The 19,574-nt window shown below is 37.0% G+C and overlaps 1 protein-coding gene across 1 annotated transcript in view; it reads right to left on the bottom strand.

The window, feature by feature from the left end:
- Positions 1 to 1,390: 1,390 nt before the first annotated feature.
- The window catches only part of KPNA3 (karyopherin subunit alpha 3), a 49,368-nt gene continuing 31,184 nt past the window's right edge, over positions 1,391 to 19,574 (bottom strand). The window contains exons 7-17 of the mRNA XM_082277985.1: positions 18,262 to 18,347; positions 15,191 to 15,277; positions 14,625 to 14,794; positions 13,470 to 13,514; positions 10,785 to 10,916; positions 9,508 to 9,636; positions 7,761 to 7,865; positions 7,557 to 7,628; positions 7,289 to 7,451; positions 6,315 to 6,409; positions 1,391 to 4,010 (exon numbers count right to left, since the gene is read on the bottom strand). Coding sequence (XP_082134111.1) covers positions 3,912 to 4,010; positions 6,315 to 6,409; positions 7,289 to 7,451; positions 7,557 to 7,628; positions 7,761 to 7,865; positions 9,508 to 9,636; positions 10,785 to 10,916; positions 13,470 to 13,514; positions 14,625 to 14,794; positions 15,191 to 15,277; positions 18,262 to 18,347 — 1,183 coding nt within the window. The 3' untranslated portion in view covers positions 1,391 to 3,911. The remainder of the gene's footprint in view (positions 4,011 to 6,314; positions 6,410 to 7,288; positions 7,452 to 7,556; positions 7,629 to 7,760; positions 7,866 to 9,507; positions 9,637 to 10,784; positions 10,917 to 13,469; positions 13,515 to 14,624; positions 14,795 to 15,190; positions 15,278 to 18,261; positions 18,348 to 19,574) is intronic.

Here is a 19,574-nt window from a genome sequence, read left to right as displayed (position 1 = left end):
ACCAAGGCTTTGCCTGCTGGAGCTCACAGTTTTCAACTGATTGGGGTTTTTTTCCTTTTCTTCCTGAAAAGGACTTCCTGATGGCTTGGCGAAATTTGTTGTCCTACATATGTTTGAATAGAAGTATAATTATGCCACAAAATGGAGTACTTTTCATGTAACAAAATAGAAGGAACACAACACACTGCATTTGGTGGAAAGGACTAGTTTGAAAGACATTCAGAATCTAGAGGGCATTAGAGGAGAGCAGAATAACAAAGTGGGCCTCAACTATCATTCAGTTCACTGAGATTAAAAAAAAATCAATTAAAAATCTGCCTGACAGTGGACCTTCTTACTCATTTCTCTGTTTAGTAGATCAAGCAAACAAGATTGAAGTCTCTGTATTTTTAGAAGTATGGGGAACATTAAGATATCATCTAGGTTTTACTCTTTCTAAATAAGACATGGCTAAAGTAATGCATTATTTATTCCATATATTCCAATGTAGTGTCATTCAAGTCCTCTAGGCAGGATCTAGAGGATGATTAACAGGTTGCAAAAGCCCAACACAGTTCAGTTTGTCAACTGAAAGCTGAAGGAACCGAAGGGACTAAACAGCTTTTGGAAATGGGAATTAGGTTCTTATGAAATCTTTGTCCTTCATATCCCCACGGACAAGCATTTGTAAAGATTTAAGTACAGCACTGGAAGCTCATCTCCATCTCCCACCCATGGGGACAGGGGTTTCTCTGGGTGACCCAGACTGACACAGAGAAAGGATGGCAAAGCCATGGTTGCGGTCACAGGCACCTTTCAAACAGTTCAAGTGGTCTCCTCCCACTGGTGCTGTACCGTAATGAAAGCAGGACTGTACTAAGAAGGCTGCTGGACAATGCAAGCCTCTGACGGTTCCAAGCTGTTCCCAAGCAGCATCCCAATGGCGTCACTCGTGCCAGGGAGGAGGGATGCTGGCTATGAAAGGCTGTCCAGCCCAAGGCCAGTTTTGGTGCACGCTCCCTCCCAACCCACACTGGGCAGGAGTTGGGTGCCCCTGTGCACCATCCTGAGCTTAAATTAGTGCTGAATCAGCAATCAGCCTCACACCAGGAGCCTGGAAAGGACATTTCTAGAGGTCGAAGTCAACTGTGGAAGTTCCTTGACACTCTTGGTCCACCTTCAAGCCTTTGAACTGAAGTCACCGTTTCAGTAATTACATGGAGCAGCTGCAGCCCACTTAGCACAGCCCCCTGTACACACTTGGGAAACATCTCCATACAAAGTATAAAACTCCGTATCCAAAGTTTCAGAGATGACTGCATTAGCTTACTTTATTCATACTTGTAACATACTTTGAACTTTGATGCGGAGTTCTGCTAACTAATATCTAGTCAAAGACAAAAACCCCTAAGTCAATCCATGAAGACTAAGCAGTTCCATAACCTTCAAAATAAGTTCTTGAATGTTTTTATAGTATTTGATAGCAGCTTTTTATTGGTTACAAAACCTAAGCCCATATACAAAATTAGGAACACATTTAGATGCCTCTTTGAAAGAACGTTTTAGTCTATTTTAACTGATAGTTTAAAAAAATAATAAAAACAATGCAATTTTAAACACTGTTCTGAAAACGTAAAAGTGCAGCAATATACTTTGTTTCCTTTATTAACTATGAAATGGTGCAATCCCAATCAAAAGCTGATAAGGTCACAGCAGAAAGAACTGAGCAAGCACTTTGTCCTGCCTTACCCAGTTCTCTGATGTTCACTTTTATTGTAATGCATTGAGTGCAAGAAAAGGATTGAATCTTTACAGTAGAGGAAAACTTGTTTCAGTATCAATTTGTATGTAATCTCTAGAATAACAGTGAGTGTAGGCTGAACTGGGTATGCATCAGTCTATATGGCATAAAGGAGACTAGATTGAATTGGAAGAGGGAAAATATTTGTTCACAATAACATCTGCTGGAACTCTTAATTTCACAAAATCTTTGTGACCTTACCTAACTTTGACTTTTTATTGTTTAGTTTTTTAGCGAACACCACACAGTTTCAAGATTTTAGACTATAGTGTGTGAATAGGATGCAGTTACCATATGAAGCTTCAACTCAACTTCTGGGAAAAGAAAAAAGGCACAATGAACTTCAACTCAATTTTATGTGCACAAGAGTTGAAAAATCTGAGCCACCTTAAAGAGAAATTGATTCTAAAATTTATAAAACCTATAAATAATCAGAGGCCAAACCACTATATTAAAACAGATTATCTAGCAAGTAAAAATCTTGCAGTTTAAACATACGCTTGTATCCAGCTGAGATACAAGACAACTCACTCTTTAAAGTGGCTCCACCTTGGCAGATATATATTTAATGAATGCACACCTGCTATGTGTTGTTCATCAGTGGAAAAACAGCTGATCCACAAAGCTCTGATGGCATCTGTCCTTATCTTCATCACAGTAAATACAACCCACATCCAATAACTAAATTAGTTTAGATTTTTCTATCCCTTCACATCAATGCATTGGGAAATTACACCCAGTAAACAACAGCAACAAAACCAGTTTGTGTGATAGCTTACAGAATTTCAAAATTACCGATCTTCGCCCCAGCAATACCAAAATCCCTTTGAAAGTGACTGGGTCAGGCGATTTTCCAAAAGCAGTGACTTCATATACCTTATATAAAGTTATTTAATGTGCGCTGCACATCAGGTTTATGCTGAGTAACGGCAGCTTCGATACAGCCTCACACATCAACCAGTTTGTATGTTTTTAATCACATGAATAAGATTTGAGACTAACTTCTGAATTACTCTTCCAATACTCCAAGAATGAAGCTTTTATGACGCTTCTAAGTAGTTGCTGGTTTGTTGCCAACCACATCATCATAAGCACTGGTTACTAAGTAAAAAATATTTTAAGACTAAATTACAGTAAACATGAAAGCTCCACAGTTTAAACCCAATATAAATCAACCATATCCAATTATCAATTTAAAACAGAAGATATTGACTACTGAAAGTTGAAAGCAAGATTCTTTTTAACTAATACATTTTTGGACAGAATTTTTTTCTACAGTCTGGGACTCTTGCTTTCAGCTTAAACAGAAGTTCAAGTCCATAACAGGTTGTAGCTCAGGTAAAATACCATGCACAGCATTTGATTACTTCAAAACAGCAGGAACACACAGGCTGAAGTGAGTGGTCAAATAGGGCTCGCTGTTCTCAAAAATTAGGTATAATGGCAAAAGCTTTACCAGTCCAAATCTACAGTTCATTCTCCAACCCTGGTTTCTGAGGCAGTTAATGAACACACATCAATTACTGATAGCTGAAGTAGTTTGTTTGTTTTAAACTTAAGTGTTTAATCAATTGCCAAGTGTTGTTTTTATAAGTTACTTTTATTTCAGTTTCACCAATGAAATTCATTTGGCTTGCATTTTTGAATCTATTCTTCCACATAAAGTTTATGAAAATATGTTTGTGGAGGACGATGATGGAGGCTCAGAGCAAACTGGGCCCCTGTAAAGTCTTCCAAAATGTACGCATCATACCAAAGTGTCTTGATCCACAGCGCACCATTTTCCAAAGAAGCTACTTTTCCGTGGAAAGCCAATGTGCCACCACTATGGAATATTCTTAACAAAACTGCAGATTGCGGTTGTCAGCATGTGGCACCAGGAAAAAGGCAAAAAAAGGTAGTTGGGACTGTTAAAAAGAATTGTGAAACAGTTCAAGAGATCATGCATATGCATTTACAGTCCATGTGATAGTGATGTTTGGCAACTGCAAAGTGACCAATACATGGCTTGCTTTAGAAGCATCAAACGAAGAGGCATGTGTGTCTTGGAGCCTTTTGTTTCTTCACTTGGTAGCCATCTGGTGGTGCTTCGTACTGGTGTGGGACAAGAGAAGCTGCACTTTTTTTGAACTTAAAAATTAAATTCTTTTGTTTGAAGGTTGGCTGTTGGGTCGAAGTTGTAAGTACCTCCTTGAGTGGCTTCAGGAATGAGATTGGGGTCTTCATCAATCTACAAAACACAACAACAGAAACACGTGAGAGGCCAATTCCCTGCACGACTGGGTACACAGAGAAGAAATTAACAAATGTTCTTATTTTCTTTTTTTAAAAAAATATTATTGCAATAAAATTAGATCTGTTTTTCCAATTCAATTCCTCAAATACGTTTAAAAAGAGCAACTCATCTACTCTGTTCTAATACCATCAGAGAAACAGAAAATTGTAATGGTTAGGGATAGTGCTGCTGTTTGGTTAAAGCAGTTATTATTTTAGCTACGCAGTTTAATTTTCAGTGCCAATTTTTAGTACTTCTGGAGTTGGCTGATCACTAGTTGTGGATTCCAAAATTAGTTTTGTACTTTCTCCCATTTTCTTTCAACATGAAAATATTTTTTTATCAGCAGCTGATAGAAATACTTACATAAAACTTAAAAGAGTTCTTAGTATCTCCTATCAGAATTTGAAGGATTTAGAACTACCCATTTCAGAGCAGTTTTATATAGGTCTCATAAGCACAATCTGAATTTGGTTTTAAACCAAAAGTACTTCATTGCTCTATGGATACAGAGTGAAAGGAATCAGCAGCCAGCTTCACCCAGCTTCCTCAGAGCTGTTAGAATTTAGGTATTTACAGCCTCAAGGAATAGCAAATAACACGATCAGTAGCAACAATATCCACAAGTTAAACCCTACCCATCCTCTTGCAAATTACCAGCTGCACCGGTTCTCTGAGCTTCATTTGAGATTGTGTGTCATTCTGAAGCAGGATAGAGCTCTTGTGTGGGGATCTGAACAGTAGTGCACACATCAGAACTGACGCACCTAAAATCTTTCTCTTTACTTTGGGTGACACTGTCTAAACTGGGGAGAAGAGATTGAGGCCTTTGGTGACAGCAACAATCTGCACATCATGCCCACATGAAGACTGAGTCTGGTTTCAGAATGCGTCGCAAAATGTTTGTGTTTTGATAAATTAGCACTTCTGCCTTCTGCAGGGGTACTACAAAGTAACCCCACCTAAGGTCACCCGCCTTTAACACAAGAAACTGAAGTCAGGAAGCTGTTGGTGCTGCTCCTAAAGTACAAGCTGTGCACTTTACAGAGCACATGAAAGGAGCAGATGGGATTAGCAATGAAGGGATATTGAGCAGCCAGCAACATCTCATGAGAATACAGAAGATCCTGAAGTGACAGAAGGTAAGAATACTCCTGGACAGTCCATCTTAACACTGCCAATCAGGCTAACATAACCAATCTCGTCTCCCTGGAGCAATCATGGAACTTCTACAATTTTAAGTTTCAGAAGCTCCAGAAAACACAGTAATATAATAATCTGAAGGAAAGTCCTTCTCTTGAGTAAAGGAGGCAGATTCAGCCCATCAGACATAGATTAAATTGCATTAATGTAAAAAATAAATGCACAAAAGGAGTACTAACCTCAACAGGGGTATTTTTCCACCCACATCAACCAGACTGTGTTCTTCAGCTAGGCGCAGAAGTCTCAAGAGTCTCTACAGAGACTTTAAGACACTGCTAACAGAATCACTACAGGCATAAGAAACTTTTCACATTACTTAGCCTCTGCTGACTAACTTCCCAATCACGTGACGGGCCCATGAATTGAAGATTATTGAGTCCTGAAGTTAGAGCAGGCATTTGGCAAGTTCAATTTAAAAGAAGAACTGAAAACATAGTTCTGCTAGGCTGCAGAACTACAGACACCCTGGATGGCCTAGAAAAGATAATTTGTCTTCGAATTGCATGTTGAAGTGCTCCTTAGGAACTCACAAGCAGCCAGTAGCAGGAGGAGCTGGAACCAGAGGGTCAAAGTACCTAATCTGGGTGCAACAAAATATTGGATGGCAACAATCAGCTGCAAAAAGTGTTAATAGTTTTGATGACTTTTCACTGCAGAATCCAGACTGAGCAAATTCAGAGTTGGAATACAAAAATTTATCTGAAAGTAAGGATCTGCTTCCCCTTCCAAAGACTGATGTATGAGAAAATAAAAAGGAGAGCCAGAGAAATGTTTAGATTCTAATCACAAGTAATTACATGTCAATGTGACAAAATTAAGTCAGCATCAATCAATTTGTTAGGCAAAACTAGAGTAGTCCTCTTGATTTTGCTGAAGAGAAGTCCTAGTATTGAGAAACTCTTCAAAGACTTTAAATTGAGGGAAACTCTACTGAACCAGGACCAGGAAAACTAACTTTGAAGATAATGTATGACCACTGGAACTGAGGAACAGTGACAATGTAGTTACTAAGCTAACAGCACAGTGCATATACTCTTCCATCTTTTGCATACTTACATCATCACCAGAGAAATACTGATCTATAATTTCAAATGCTAGTTTATAAATGTCTTCATTCTCGTGCTGTTGCAAGGCTTCGATTTTCTCTAACCCTGAATAAATGAAAATGGAGAAGAGTTTTGTAAGATTAACCCAGAGTAACTGACTACTTTCAATAAGAAAAATGATTAAACATTACTACTGAAACACATTAGAAAAGATGTAGCTCAGTTTGACAATATGACCTACACAGCAGCTCTCTCTGTCTCTAAGAGCAAAGAAGTAGTTTGTGAACTTTACATGCCAGGGAATATTCCATTTTATGAACAATGGATAATGGAGTCTTCTCCTGGTTTAGATAAAACTCTATTTTTTAAAACTATTGTCTACTACATAACTTTTGGTTTAGTCATTGTGCTTTCCATGTACCACCAAAAAGAAGTGGCTACATTTGTGTGTTGCCTGTAAGTTTAAAACAGCAAGGTGACAAAGCAGCTAGTCCCATTTTCAAACTGGATATGGAATAACACAAGGGAAAAGCTTCCAGTGCATTATGTTCTTCAGTATCTCTTTGCTAGAATACATTAATTAGCATATGTTACAATTTGGATTGTGATATCAGAAAGACTCCTCATCCAGCTTTGGTCTGTAATGAAATTATGGTCCTCAAACTGCTTTCAAGGCAATGAACTAGAGCAAAAATTGTGTGTTTTACCACAGGACAAAGTATGTGCAACTATCAAATGAAAAGAATTACAATTCTCATCGAAACCTAAAAAATACCTAAGCTACAGAAAGCTCCTTCAACAATTGCCTCTACACAGCCATCTCCAAACTAAACAGAAAAAAGGTAACATCTCTCATTACAAGCCTCCCTTGTTTACTCAAATAGCCCATGGTGAATAACACTGCAGTAAACATCAATAGCAGCAAGGAGAAGACAGAACAACATCCAGCAAATGACATTTTTTAAAAGCCTAGTAAGCTCTTACCTCCACACTCTTCTATAATTTCAGCTATTGTGCTAGCCTCATCGCCAGCCATTATCAGGATGTTTTTCAGGCCATCCAGCACCACCTGTACCACTTGAGAATCCTTTACTGAGAGTAGATTGCAGAACGGTGGGATTACATTTTGTTGTACAAGGTATTCAACCTAAAGAATTAAAAACAAAAAAAATTGCTTTCAACATTGTGCTTCTTACACAAATGGCTGCATGTGGAACATTTTAGTGACAGCTTGAAATCCCACTACACATACCTGATCTTTTCTCCCACTTATTGTCAAATTGCTAATTGCCCAAGCAGCTTCCTTTTGTGTCCCGAAGTCCCCCTGAAAAAAAAAATTAATAGCTCATTAAAATCCGCATGGAAACATCTGTCAAACTTATTAAAAATCACAAACTCCTCATGTCAGATTTATAAAAAGAGGATGACAACTTGCATAGCTGATAGCTTGACTGACCTTAGCCAGCTGGTGTATGATCATGGGGATTAGCCCAGCATCTATTACAGCCTGAACTTGTTGCTGGTTTCCTGCTGTGATATTGGAAAGGAACCAAACTGCTTCCTACAATGGGATAAAGCAAAAAAGCAAAACACTTTCAAAAACTAGTCAGCAAATGAAAAAAAGAACTCAACCAAGCCTAACCACCTCAAAACCTAAAATCATACCATGAGCAATCACTAAACAGGCCTCCTCCTTTGTGTGCTAGCACTTCTAGCACACAAACTTTTATAGCACTGTGAAAGACAACAGGGAATCAATGTAAAATTAATATGATTGATCCACAGGGCCAGATTCTCTCTCACACAAGGAGTGTCTCCATACCTCAGGAGTAATACTGATGTAAACCTTATATCCACTTTGCACTGCTGGAGTCACAGACAAGCTTTAAACTTTCAATCAGTTTTGCAAAGAAAATAGGAAAACTGGTAAAGCATCATTAAAAAAGGACTTATCCTGTAATCCTACTACTGACAGCTCAGTAGTAGCTTTCTGTTATGTTAAAAGGAGGACTCCACCTTCCATTTACTTTGTTTAACATGAAGTGGTGTCCACAAAGCGCATTCAAGTATCACACAGGACACTCTGTCCTGTGACTTTGCTCAGCAGTTACTCCTTCAGGAGGTTCACCCACACAGCTACCACCTATCTCATGGCAGTTAGAAATTCCCAGTTACAAAGAGGGACACTTGTCAATCCAAAACATCTTAAAAAGGCTCCAATCTTTTAAAAGATGTAGCAAGCAGGCAATTATGAAGCACTGCAGAAAAAAAACATGGGTTCCCACTTTTTTAGGGATGTGTATCTTGCCTTTGTTTCTATTTGCCTCTCACAATACAGACTTGAAAAAAACTCAAAGCATTTCAGTACATCTCTTGTACAAAAATAATTCCTTGGCATTCAAAAGAGCTCTTCATCATTCTTTTGTAAGAGCTAAAAGGGCAGGCAAAAATAAATCACATTAGTTTGACTATCAAAGATAACTTCTTCAGAAATCTTCACAGCTGACAGGGCCTGAAGAAACAGAGATTCCTCACGAATAGATTTTTCCTCAATGATACACTATATGGGGGAATCACATAATCTAAACAAAAAAGCCTTCTCCTCAGACAGACCATCTTTGCAATGGAAGATGGCACAATGACTAAAAAAAAGCAAATAACATGAAATACAGCTCTGGAAAACAAGGCACTGATCACTTGCATCAAACTCTCTCTACTCCACCCAATCCTTGCAGCAGTGAAGTTATTTCTGCCAAAAGGAAGGAGATGAAGTGCAGAGACAATTTTCAGGAAAGGGCAGTGATACACCCTCCTTCCTTGAAGGAGAAGATGAACAAGAGAACAAACTTCACTTTGAAAAGGTGGAGTGGGAAAACTGGATCAGTCTTATGCAACTCACTGGACTCAACCTAAATTATAAAAAACTGTAATTGAAGTTAGCCAGTTACTCACTTTGCAAATAAAGAGTATCACACTCCAAAGCAAAACCCTTCAGTCCTCCCAGAAAGCACGAGGCATCAACACCAATGCACGGATACTCACTATGGCTGTCTGGTTTCAGTCCTAATTAAGCATCAGCCTCAAAGGCTGCATCTTTATACAAAATTGCTGGAAATAACAGCTGTAGGAAATTCTTCTGTAATATTCCACAGGCTACTGTTTTATTTCTTAAAAATACTAAGTTAGGAAGAAGCAAATCATACCTTGTTTATCTTCTCTTTTGGATGCGTCAGGAGATGTGGGAAATAAGACAAAACATCACAATTGAGAACAACTTGTGTCTGTTCATCAGTACCAGTTACTATGTTGCCTACTGCTCTCAGTGCTGCTGTCTGAATATCCAGAGTGGGAAGGAAAAAAAATTGCATGTTAAAGACAATGCTGTTACTTATGCTATAACAAAGATAATTTTAAGATGTCTCTTTATAAAAACACTTTGCAAAATACAATTTAGCACTTCATCCTTTGAGCTACATCAGAAAAATGGGTACTGTTTCATCAAAAGACACAGTACATCACAGAATAAATGCACTGCAGCTCAACTCAAAAAGTGCAAAGATTAGAAATTAAAAGAATATTAAAACCTTAGAAGATTAATTCATCATGTACCTGATCTGTGTTACAATTCCAATAACCGCTTCTAGGCTCTATGTCTGCTCAGGTTGCTCACTTCTCCATTCAGCTCCCCACTAGGGCACTCAAAACCTCACAACTACTTACTGAGTCTCAGGTGACTTTCAGAAATGGACTTTACATCTTTATGTATTGGTCAGTAAAATGCTTTACAAGTGACAAAATACTGGAGAGACTTCTTTCATCACGTGAACTAGTCTGACAAATTTCAAGACAGCCAAATCTCATCCGAAGTACAAACTAAACAAACATGTCAAATGCAGATACACAAAAGAGCTCCGTATTACAGCGGATGGTTCATAAAAAACCCAGTACACATTAACTAAGTTTTAGTTTCCCATTGTCTTTGAAATTAACCAAGTAATCTCAGTTAACCTTTCACAGCTAATTACAAATTTACTTTACTAAAAGGACTCAGCATTTGCAAATATTTCAATACTCTAAAGGTTCCAAAATACTGATTTCCATGAGCTATTCAGATAGAATATGCACAACCATGTATGCAGCAACAGCAAGAGTGCATATTACTTGAATTCTGGAAAATGTAAAATCTGTTGTCATTAAATATTTTAGGACTACAAAAGGAAGGCACCTCTGGTAGTCACACAACAGAAATTAATGTTTAACCTGTCACTTTACTTAAAACTGTATGTACTGTTTTGCTTGAGTTTTCTTTCTTTTTAATATTTTTTCCCCAGTGTAGGTAACACTTTTTCTTCAGTTTTACCTGCACAAAATGTAGCTATAAATGTTCATCTCACTAACTCCACTAATACATACTGTAAGGCACATTTTTTTAGCAAACAGCATACAAAGGACTATTCAAACACAACTGAATCAGACTTACTTGAACTTTAACCTCCTGATGACTCAGAAGGGGAACTAGAAAAGGTACAACTCCCGAATCAATCACCATTTGTATCTGTTCATTTCCACCATCTGTTAAGTAGGACAAAGCCCAAACAGTGTCCACAAGAATCTACAAATTGGAGAGAACATGGTTTACATATTGAACAGAAAAATTGGTATAATGAAGGCTTAATTTAGTGAACAACATTCCACTTATCTGGGGGTGGAGAGGAGAAAAACATGCAATTTAGTTATAGGAAAAACTTAAACATTATTATGATGAGACCTAATCAGTAAAATGTTAATTATGTACAACTATGAAAACCAGGGCCATTTGTTCCATCAGAGTAATTTCTGGATGTCCTCTCAAATTCTTTTTTAATTAAATACTACATTTTGGTGCATAAAGTGACACCATACATCATCTCACAAAGGTAAACTGTTGGGCTTGATTTGCATTTCTAAGATAGACAACCAGCTCAAGTAAGTAGTTGTGCTAGTAACTTCCTGAAGAAAATACCAACAGCCTCCTTAGCGCCGCTGTAATTTGTTAGCTGTGCTATTTTATGATTATGGAATACATAAATTCCCTTAAGTCTCTAATCCATCTGACACCTTAGCATTTCTGATCCCTAGTGCAGTTCTGAAGTGAAACTGCAAACAATTCTGGATGTATGCCTTTTCCTGCCTTCATATTAAGAATAAAAAACACAGCAAAGGAAAGGAGTTCTTATACCAACTAAAGGACTAGCAACTATTGTAATGTGGCAACTGTTGAGAAGTGTTCAAGCAAAGCAAAATCCACAGAGGAATGCCTATCATGCAGGGCCATCTGAGAATCTTACAAGGAAAAAAAAAATAGTCACTGATGACTTGATAAGGACGATTAGAAAGCCCTTAAAAATAGACAGGTACAAAAGTTAGTCATTGAAAGGCAGTACCTGAAGCAGAAACAAAGCCAGCAGAAAGAGGGGTATCACATCACATAAAGATGATGTTGGGAACTGCAGGAAAAGAAATCTGGACCCCACTAAGGACATCATCTGTTGAGGAACCTAGATCTAGTCTACTTTTGAAACAGATACCCATTTAAATTACCCGCTTTGAGAATAGTTGAATACTGCAGTAGTAGAACATAGGAAGGACTTTCCAGTCCTGACCCACAGGCTGCGTCCACTGAGCTCTGGATGCCAGCCAGCACAGCCCAAAGGCTTTCCTGCCACAGCCTGCTGCTGCCCTCACCTCCTGTGCTGCAGGGACAGCGGAACGTGCTGCAGTGGAGCCACTATGGCAGCAGAAGCAGTGAGAGATAGTGCCTCACCAGTTTGCTGCCCCACAGCCCTGTTGGTGACAAGAGCCGCAGCCGCCAGAAGCGCTCACAGGACTGTGGGCTGACCTACCTGCATCACTGACTCATCTCCAAAGATAGGTTTGCTGCTCCAGTACAGAGAGGCTGGGACCAGACTGGTACCTCCAAACTAGCACCTGACTCTCAGGATCAAAATGATGGACACCCTAATTGAGGATCAGTCAAAACCTGGCATCACAGTCTCATACCTACATCAATAAGCTCTCATACAATCATTGCTTGCAAAACTTTAAAATTTGCCAGGGAAAAAGAGCCTACAGGTTAGAAGTATATTTGGTTTCACAATTAATTCCTTTCAGCTTTGTCCAAATTACGCATTGAAAAGTCACCGTGTGCTGTCTCCCACTCACATTACACTGGGAAAACCCTGGCAAAATCCCAGATTAAACTGTACAAATATTTTGTGGAGACAAGCCCACTTAACCATTAAAAAAGCAGCAGAAACACCACTACTACAGCGTTGAACTAACAAATGATAGTCCCACCAATCTTATGCTTTATTTTATCCCTGAACCAGACACAAGGGTTCAATTCCTTCTTCCCTAAACTAAAGGATCACTGTAGGGATTACAAAGTCCTGATAGGAGAAGGAGGAGAAAAGCAGCTCAATATCCCTCGGTTACACAGAGCTTTGTTCTGAAGTCCCAATATATAAGGCTCCATGAGGTAAGTCCGTCCCCTAGGACATTACTTGGAAAAAACCAGGTAAACTCATGAATCAGGAATGTGGGAAGTACTGAAGGAAGGAAACATGATGGTTGTCAAAGGTGCCACAAAACAATAGTTTATTACTGTTTATTTAAATATATTTTCATATGTGATTTCTTTAGTTAAACATTGCAAAGTCAGGCACCCAACAGGTTACAAAAGTCAGATTTTACCCTTATGATCACAATACTTGACTGGACTGATATACAGAATTACACATAATTTTTTTTACGCATACATTACGTATCATCTATGCAAAATTATAAATTGGGGCAGAATTAAAGTGCAGCTGATGGTAAAGCTGGCACTTTAATTTTCTAGTGCTCAATTCCACAAGATAGGATTTTTAAAAGGTATTTCAAATGTACAGGATAAAAAAATGCCATCTTTTACAAAAGGTATTTCAGAAATGGTATTTTCACTTTCTTTTTTGTGCTCTGAATGACTACAGTTAGATGAGTCTTCATATTTAATTGTGCATTTATGACTTAATTATACATAAATTAACACACAAACCCAAGTTTACTACTTTAACACAATCCTGCAGCATTATCTTTCTAGCAAAAACAAAGAATCTAAATATCTAAAACTTTAAAAATTACTTACGTTTATATCTGTATGGTAAATGAGAACACACAATGCTGGCAAAATCTGAAAAGAAGTTCATCAGTCATTACAGTAGAACAAAATTGGTGGTAAAATTATGAATCCAAGTACTGTAATCACAAATCTTAGCTTGAGTCTGCTTTAGCATATTGTAATCACACACTTTCCAGCAGCTGGTCCTGCCCTCAAAGTATGTACAAAAATATGTGTATTATACTTCCAATTTGTGAAAATATGAGACAGTACTATATTCCAGACACAGAATGTAGACCGTATTTTGAGAGAAAACAGGCAAATAACAGAGACAAGACACCCCGCTGCTATTTTTAAAGTTTGTTATCACACACAATAAAAATTATTAGCCTAACAGCAATACATAAACCTCTTGGATTAAAGTTTAATTTTTTAATAATCACATATGGTGAAAATATAAAACTGGGCTGTGATAAAACTGCTTAGAACAGAGTGTTTTATTTAGTAAAGCATTACTTGTACAAGTTTCCCTGTTTCTCTGCTTCACTTTAAAAATTTCATTAAAGTTTAGTTGTTAACAGTAACATATTTCACATGGCTTCAAGAACTGTATCTACACTTTTGAATTTATCTTAAAATCAAGAACTGTACTTACAACTACAGTTCTAGTCAAATAGCTCCATTTTACTACTGTGCCTACCCTATCTACTGGAGCATTTGCTCTGTTCACCAGTTTAAAAGGCTTTTCAGGATTTCTGCTCAGGTTGGGACTTGGCGTGGACTGCATGTTCACACTGAGTTGAAACACAAACCACACTACTTACACTTCTTCTTGCTGAAAATAATTACATTTGAATTCTTCTACATATAAAATCACATTTGTAGCCTTTTTTTAAATGAAAACATGTAATGCTGACTATTTTAATGCTTTCTAGTGTGTTAATTTTTTGTTGTATAGATCATCACTTTAGTCTTACTCAGTTTCAGACACTACAAATACCTTTATTACAGGCATTGTAAGAACCACCAAATTGGTCAAAGTATTTCATGTAACAACTGGTAAGTGGTACAACACATGTGCAGTGACAAAAAACATGCAGAAATTCATAGTATGACAATGTAAAACATTTGGCTACTAGCCCAGAGTATAAAACATTATCTGTCTCATAATTCTTTATTTACCTCCTGAACTGTCTCCATAGGCGGTGGGGGGTCCTTATTCCTGCAGAGATTTACAATGACCCATGTGACGTTCCGAAGGAAGGTGATGGGAATGGAGGGATTGATGAAGGACAGAAGAGGTTTGACAACTCCCAGTGATATGACATAATCTCTACACTGAGGACCATCACCTACGGAAATGAAAATTGTTGCAAAAGAAATTACATTAAAAATGGAAAATCTTGAAATGTATGCAATGACATGTTGGGATACTGAAATTCTATGTTTCCTCACCAACAGTCTACTACTAAAAGGTCATATTTCATTAAATATACATACGTACAGCCATGTATGTATATTTTAGGAAACACAAAATTTATCCTGTTAATATTTTGCATAGCAAGTTATACTATTATTTAGAAAAAAAACAGGAGGTACATATGTAATTCTGGCCACATTATGTATTTTAAAAAAATTATATCAAGACACAGAATTCAGAGGAAACATAGTCTCTTATGATAATGCCAATGTTCAAAGTTCTAAAATGAAATGCTCCCTGAATTCAAATCATTAAAACAACAAGTTACCTATAATATTTCCAAGAGCCCAGACAGCTTGTTCACAAACATTCTGGTGTGGTGAATGAAGTAGTCTCAAGAAGAGGGGTACTGCATCTGCAGAATGCAAAGATTGGATTTGTTTAATACTAAATCTTGGTATATGAGCAACATTTTCACTGATTTAAACAGAACACATTCTCCACCATGCCTCATACATGTTTTTATTATCAAGCGTGCACAAAACCTCAGTTAAACATTTCTATATTTATCTAGAGAAGGGAAAAATAGACTTGAGAATAGAATTATTAAACAACAATGCTCCCCACATTTATACATTTTCTCATTTTTCTCAAAGTGGTAGGCAGACCCTCAAGTATGCAGGTGTGAGGTTTCACGTCCTGGTAATTCAGATTTTCCAGTTATCCAGGATCACAACACATACCAAGCAGAATGACATGCCTACTTGTGCAAACGTGCTTCATATCTTGACTTTAAGAAAATAGCTTCCTCCCAAGAGGTGGCTATAGTTAGTTTCCATATGCAGTGAAGATTTATGTCCATCTGCCAGTCCCAAGACACGTTTTAATTTGCTCTTATATAATGCCAGCAACATACCAAATTAAGGAAGTGGTACTAATTTTAGATAACATTCTCTGTGGAATTAAATATATTTGATAGAGCTAAGAAACCATCCCACTATTATTCCCATGCACTGTTTTCCTTCAGACAACCCATACTGTTTAAAAGACAGTAATTCCTGCAGCAATTTTTTGTATCTGTATATGATCACACTCATCCTATAGCCTGAATAAACTAGATCAATTTACATACTGTTAGAGAGTAATTTTTCTTGCAGAAATAGCTTCGGAAATTTTTAAAAAGTGCAACACAGTTTGTGAGCAACTGTGAATCAATATTGTGTTGATAATGTAGCGCGATAATAAGGCAAAAAACTCTGATGTGTGTTCCTGAAAAATACAGAGTGATGAAGAATAAAAACAACCTGAAATTCCTTCCCCACCCCAGAGGAGTGATTCAGCCATTGCCTGTAACTGACAAGCTAGCAGGGACAGCAGCACACTGTTGCTTAAGAACACTCAGTCTTGTAATAATCATCCCACTTCCATTAGCTCAAGTGGAATATTTTAGCTTCCTTCTCAGCAATTGAGATTGAGATTGACAATTCAGCCATATATGCATTCAACATATTTCAGAGAAGAGGGTCAACTATGTAGTTTATACCAGACTGCAATCCTGGTATGCTGTCAAAACCAGGAATGAAGTTATTTCATAATAGCACTCAAGCAGGAGGACAACCTGAGAGAGCATGAGTTGAGGTTACCTGACCTACCACTCTCAAAAGATTAATTACTCCTGCTCCAAACTGGCTCCTGCCAAGAGCTATTCTGTGCATATAGTACTTCTCCTCTTTTGCTGGGCCTTCCAAATACCATCTGTCCCTCCTGACTGCAGGAGGCCGCTTTGTTTTGTATTAAGGCTGCACCAGCCTCTTCTGTAGCTGCAAGGGTCTATTGCTTTGTTTCCTCAAACCATTCCTTATCTAAAGGGAGAAGACCTGGGAGACTGTTTTCCCTTAGTCATCTCCCAAGCAAAGCAGCAAGATTTTTAGACTAAACTTCATCCATTTTCTCTTCATGAGTAAAATGCTTTTTGATTCTCTGAAGTCATTTTAGTACATTTTCTTCTTTTCAAGCATTAACTAAACAGATTTTGGGAGACCTGTGTCCCAACTTGAACTTCTAGTAATTGTTCAGGTACCAACAATGCTTTTAGTTGTGCTGTACATACTTTTATTCTACTTTTAATTTTTACTTTGAGATTTTTTCCACATTTTTTCCTGCAACGCAAAAACTATAAACATCCATTCTGTTAGATTCATTCAAACAGGGTAACATTGTGGGACATGGAAAAGAAAGAAAACAATGACTAACCAATGAACAAGTTGAGAAGGAAGAAAAAACTTGGGAGTAGATTTTCAAAGGTACTTAGACACCAGAAAAGCAATCTAAAAACAGAGGTGCCCAAATCACATTAGGAATTTTTGAAACAAATTCAAGATACTGATTTTTTTTTTTTAAAGCTTTTGGATTTTTATCCAAAGCTCATTTTGGTAAGATCACTTTAACCAAAGTTTATTTTGGTTAATAATAATTATTATTCTATTGTTCAAATACCTTAACTATACAGAATCTAATAATTAATGAATTATTTTATCAGCCATGGAAACATACAAACCAGCATTTTCATTTGATAGGCAGGTTCATACACTTTAAAAAAAGTCAAATAACTAAGTCACCATTTTCCCATATAAAAATCGGAATATGAGTAAATAAAGACAGTTTATTATATATTTCCTTATCTATAATCTACTGTTTAATGACAACATATTGTATTTATTTTAAGGTGATTAAAGGTGATTTTTTTAAGATAAGTATGCTGATCCATCAAAGCTATAGATATAATTCTGAAAAATGTATTTGCTTAATTTATCTTCAGTTAACTTCAGAGTTTCTTTCCTTTCTCACTGTCTGGTTAAACAAGAAATGAAAGCAACACAACAAACTTGTGCGTACAGTAGATACTAATCATACAGACAAGGAAAGGATGGTCATTTTCTTAACAATGTATTTAAATGTGCAACCTTACATAACTGTACGTATTTAACAACTTTAATAAGATTTATGAACATACCTTTGAGGTAGAAAGAATTAATTCCTAACTTAAGTGTTAGTCACGGAGCAATTAATGGTACACGATTTCAGAAATCAAACCGAGAATGAGAAAGGACTAAAACTTTTGTCAGTTATTGTATCACCTGTCATTCTCTATCCTCTTTATGGGAAAATCCTGTCTGGGATCCTTAACATTAATTGGTAGTGACAACCAGATTAATGTTTGAGAGTAAACATAGAAATGCTTCTGTAGTCTTTGCTAAATCTTTAGGACAAACATGTATTTATTACTTTAATGGCATTGATAAGAAATGGCATCCATTATCCAAATACTTCCCTTTGTATTTCCCACAATATCCACCACCACTGCCTCCTCCCCAAGAAAACCAAAGTTGTAATACTTACTCGACTGTACAACAGCTTGAGTCTGTGCAGAAGTGCCTGATGCTATGTTAGTCAATGCCCATGCAGCTTCAAATTGTAATGAAGGACTGTAATGAAATAATTTTATACTAGTAAGTTGAAACATGATCTGAAGACTATTTTATGGCTCATTTCAGTATTACTAGCTGTATCCATCTGAAATACTCTACATTTAGGCAGTACCACTGGGCCAAAATTTTAAAAACCCCAACATCCAAGCCTGGATATTTCAGGGGAAAAGCTGTAAGAAAAAAGAAATTTTGCATTCTGTGACCTTTTGTAAACCATCCATTGCTCTGAATTACTATTAGTAACAACAACAACAAAAAAAATCCAAACAACGAATTAAACTTGATTCTTCCAATATTACATTCCAGATCAAGTGCAAGCTGGTATACTTGGATACAGACATTTTTCTGCTCCATCACAGACAGGGGAAAGATCTAGAATCAGTATGAAAACACAGCAACACACCTTACTTATTAAATACAGATAAAATTAGTTACAAGTGTCATGAAAGCTGGGAGGATGTCTCTTCCAAGATGTCTGCCAACCGTTGTCTATGCCAACAGCAGTTTAGTAAAACAGTTTGCATGAAAACTGCTGTTCAAGCAAATACTGAAGGTTAAGAGTTCTACAAGCTACAAAACAGTTTACAGCCCGTGGTCATTAGCACAACAGCAAGTGTCTGCATTTAGGAAGAACAGAGAATATTTACTGTTAGGTGACTTTCATTTCCATGTTCTTTGTGTCTTTATCAGTCATGCTTAATATATAGCCATAGTACCTGCTTCTTTTAAACTTTTTTGTGTATTAATTTCCAAAGCAATTTGAGGTTTTATTGAGGATGAGATTGCAAAAGAATTAAACAGGAGGTAAAAACAAATCGTAGCTGTCAGCAGCTACCTACAAACCTTGAAATTTTAGGACCAAGTGCATTAAAATTCTAGTTTTATGCTAGTCCCTTTTTTCTTTCTCTTGTGATAAGCTTTCAAGTATTAACATGAACAACAGCTTTAATGATTTGTTATGCAAAATCTTTTCAGAGTTTAACTCTATTAAGTATTATATAGCAATCACGATTAAAAGGACTGCTTTAAAATGTTGAGTTCAATTTTGAAAGACTTACTAAACATTTACAAAGGTAAATCATACAAAAACTAGCAGACAATTCAAATTAAAGGAATTTTCAAAGCACTGAGCCATCTACTTCGAGAGCAGATATTCATGACCCAATTTAAAATGCTTTCCTGATTTGAACATTATTGTCAGCTGCCTTCTAAGCAACTGTTTTG

The sequence above is a fragment of the Coloeus monedula genome (assembly GCF_965178545.1).
Source record: "Coloeus monedula genome assembly, chromosome: 3".
Lineage (NCBI taxonomy): Eukaryota > Metazoa > Chordata > Aves > Passeriformes > Corvidae > Coloeus > Coloeus monedula.
This window is presented reverse-complemented; position numbering and strand designations above follow the sequence as displayed.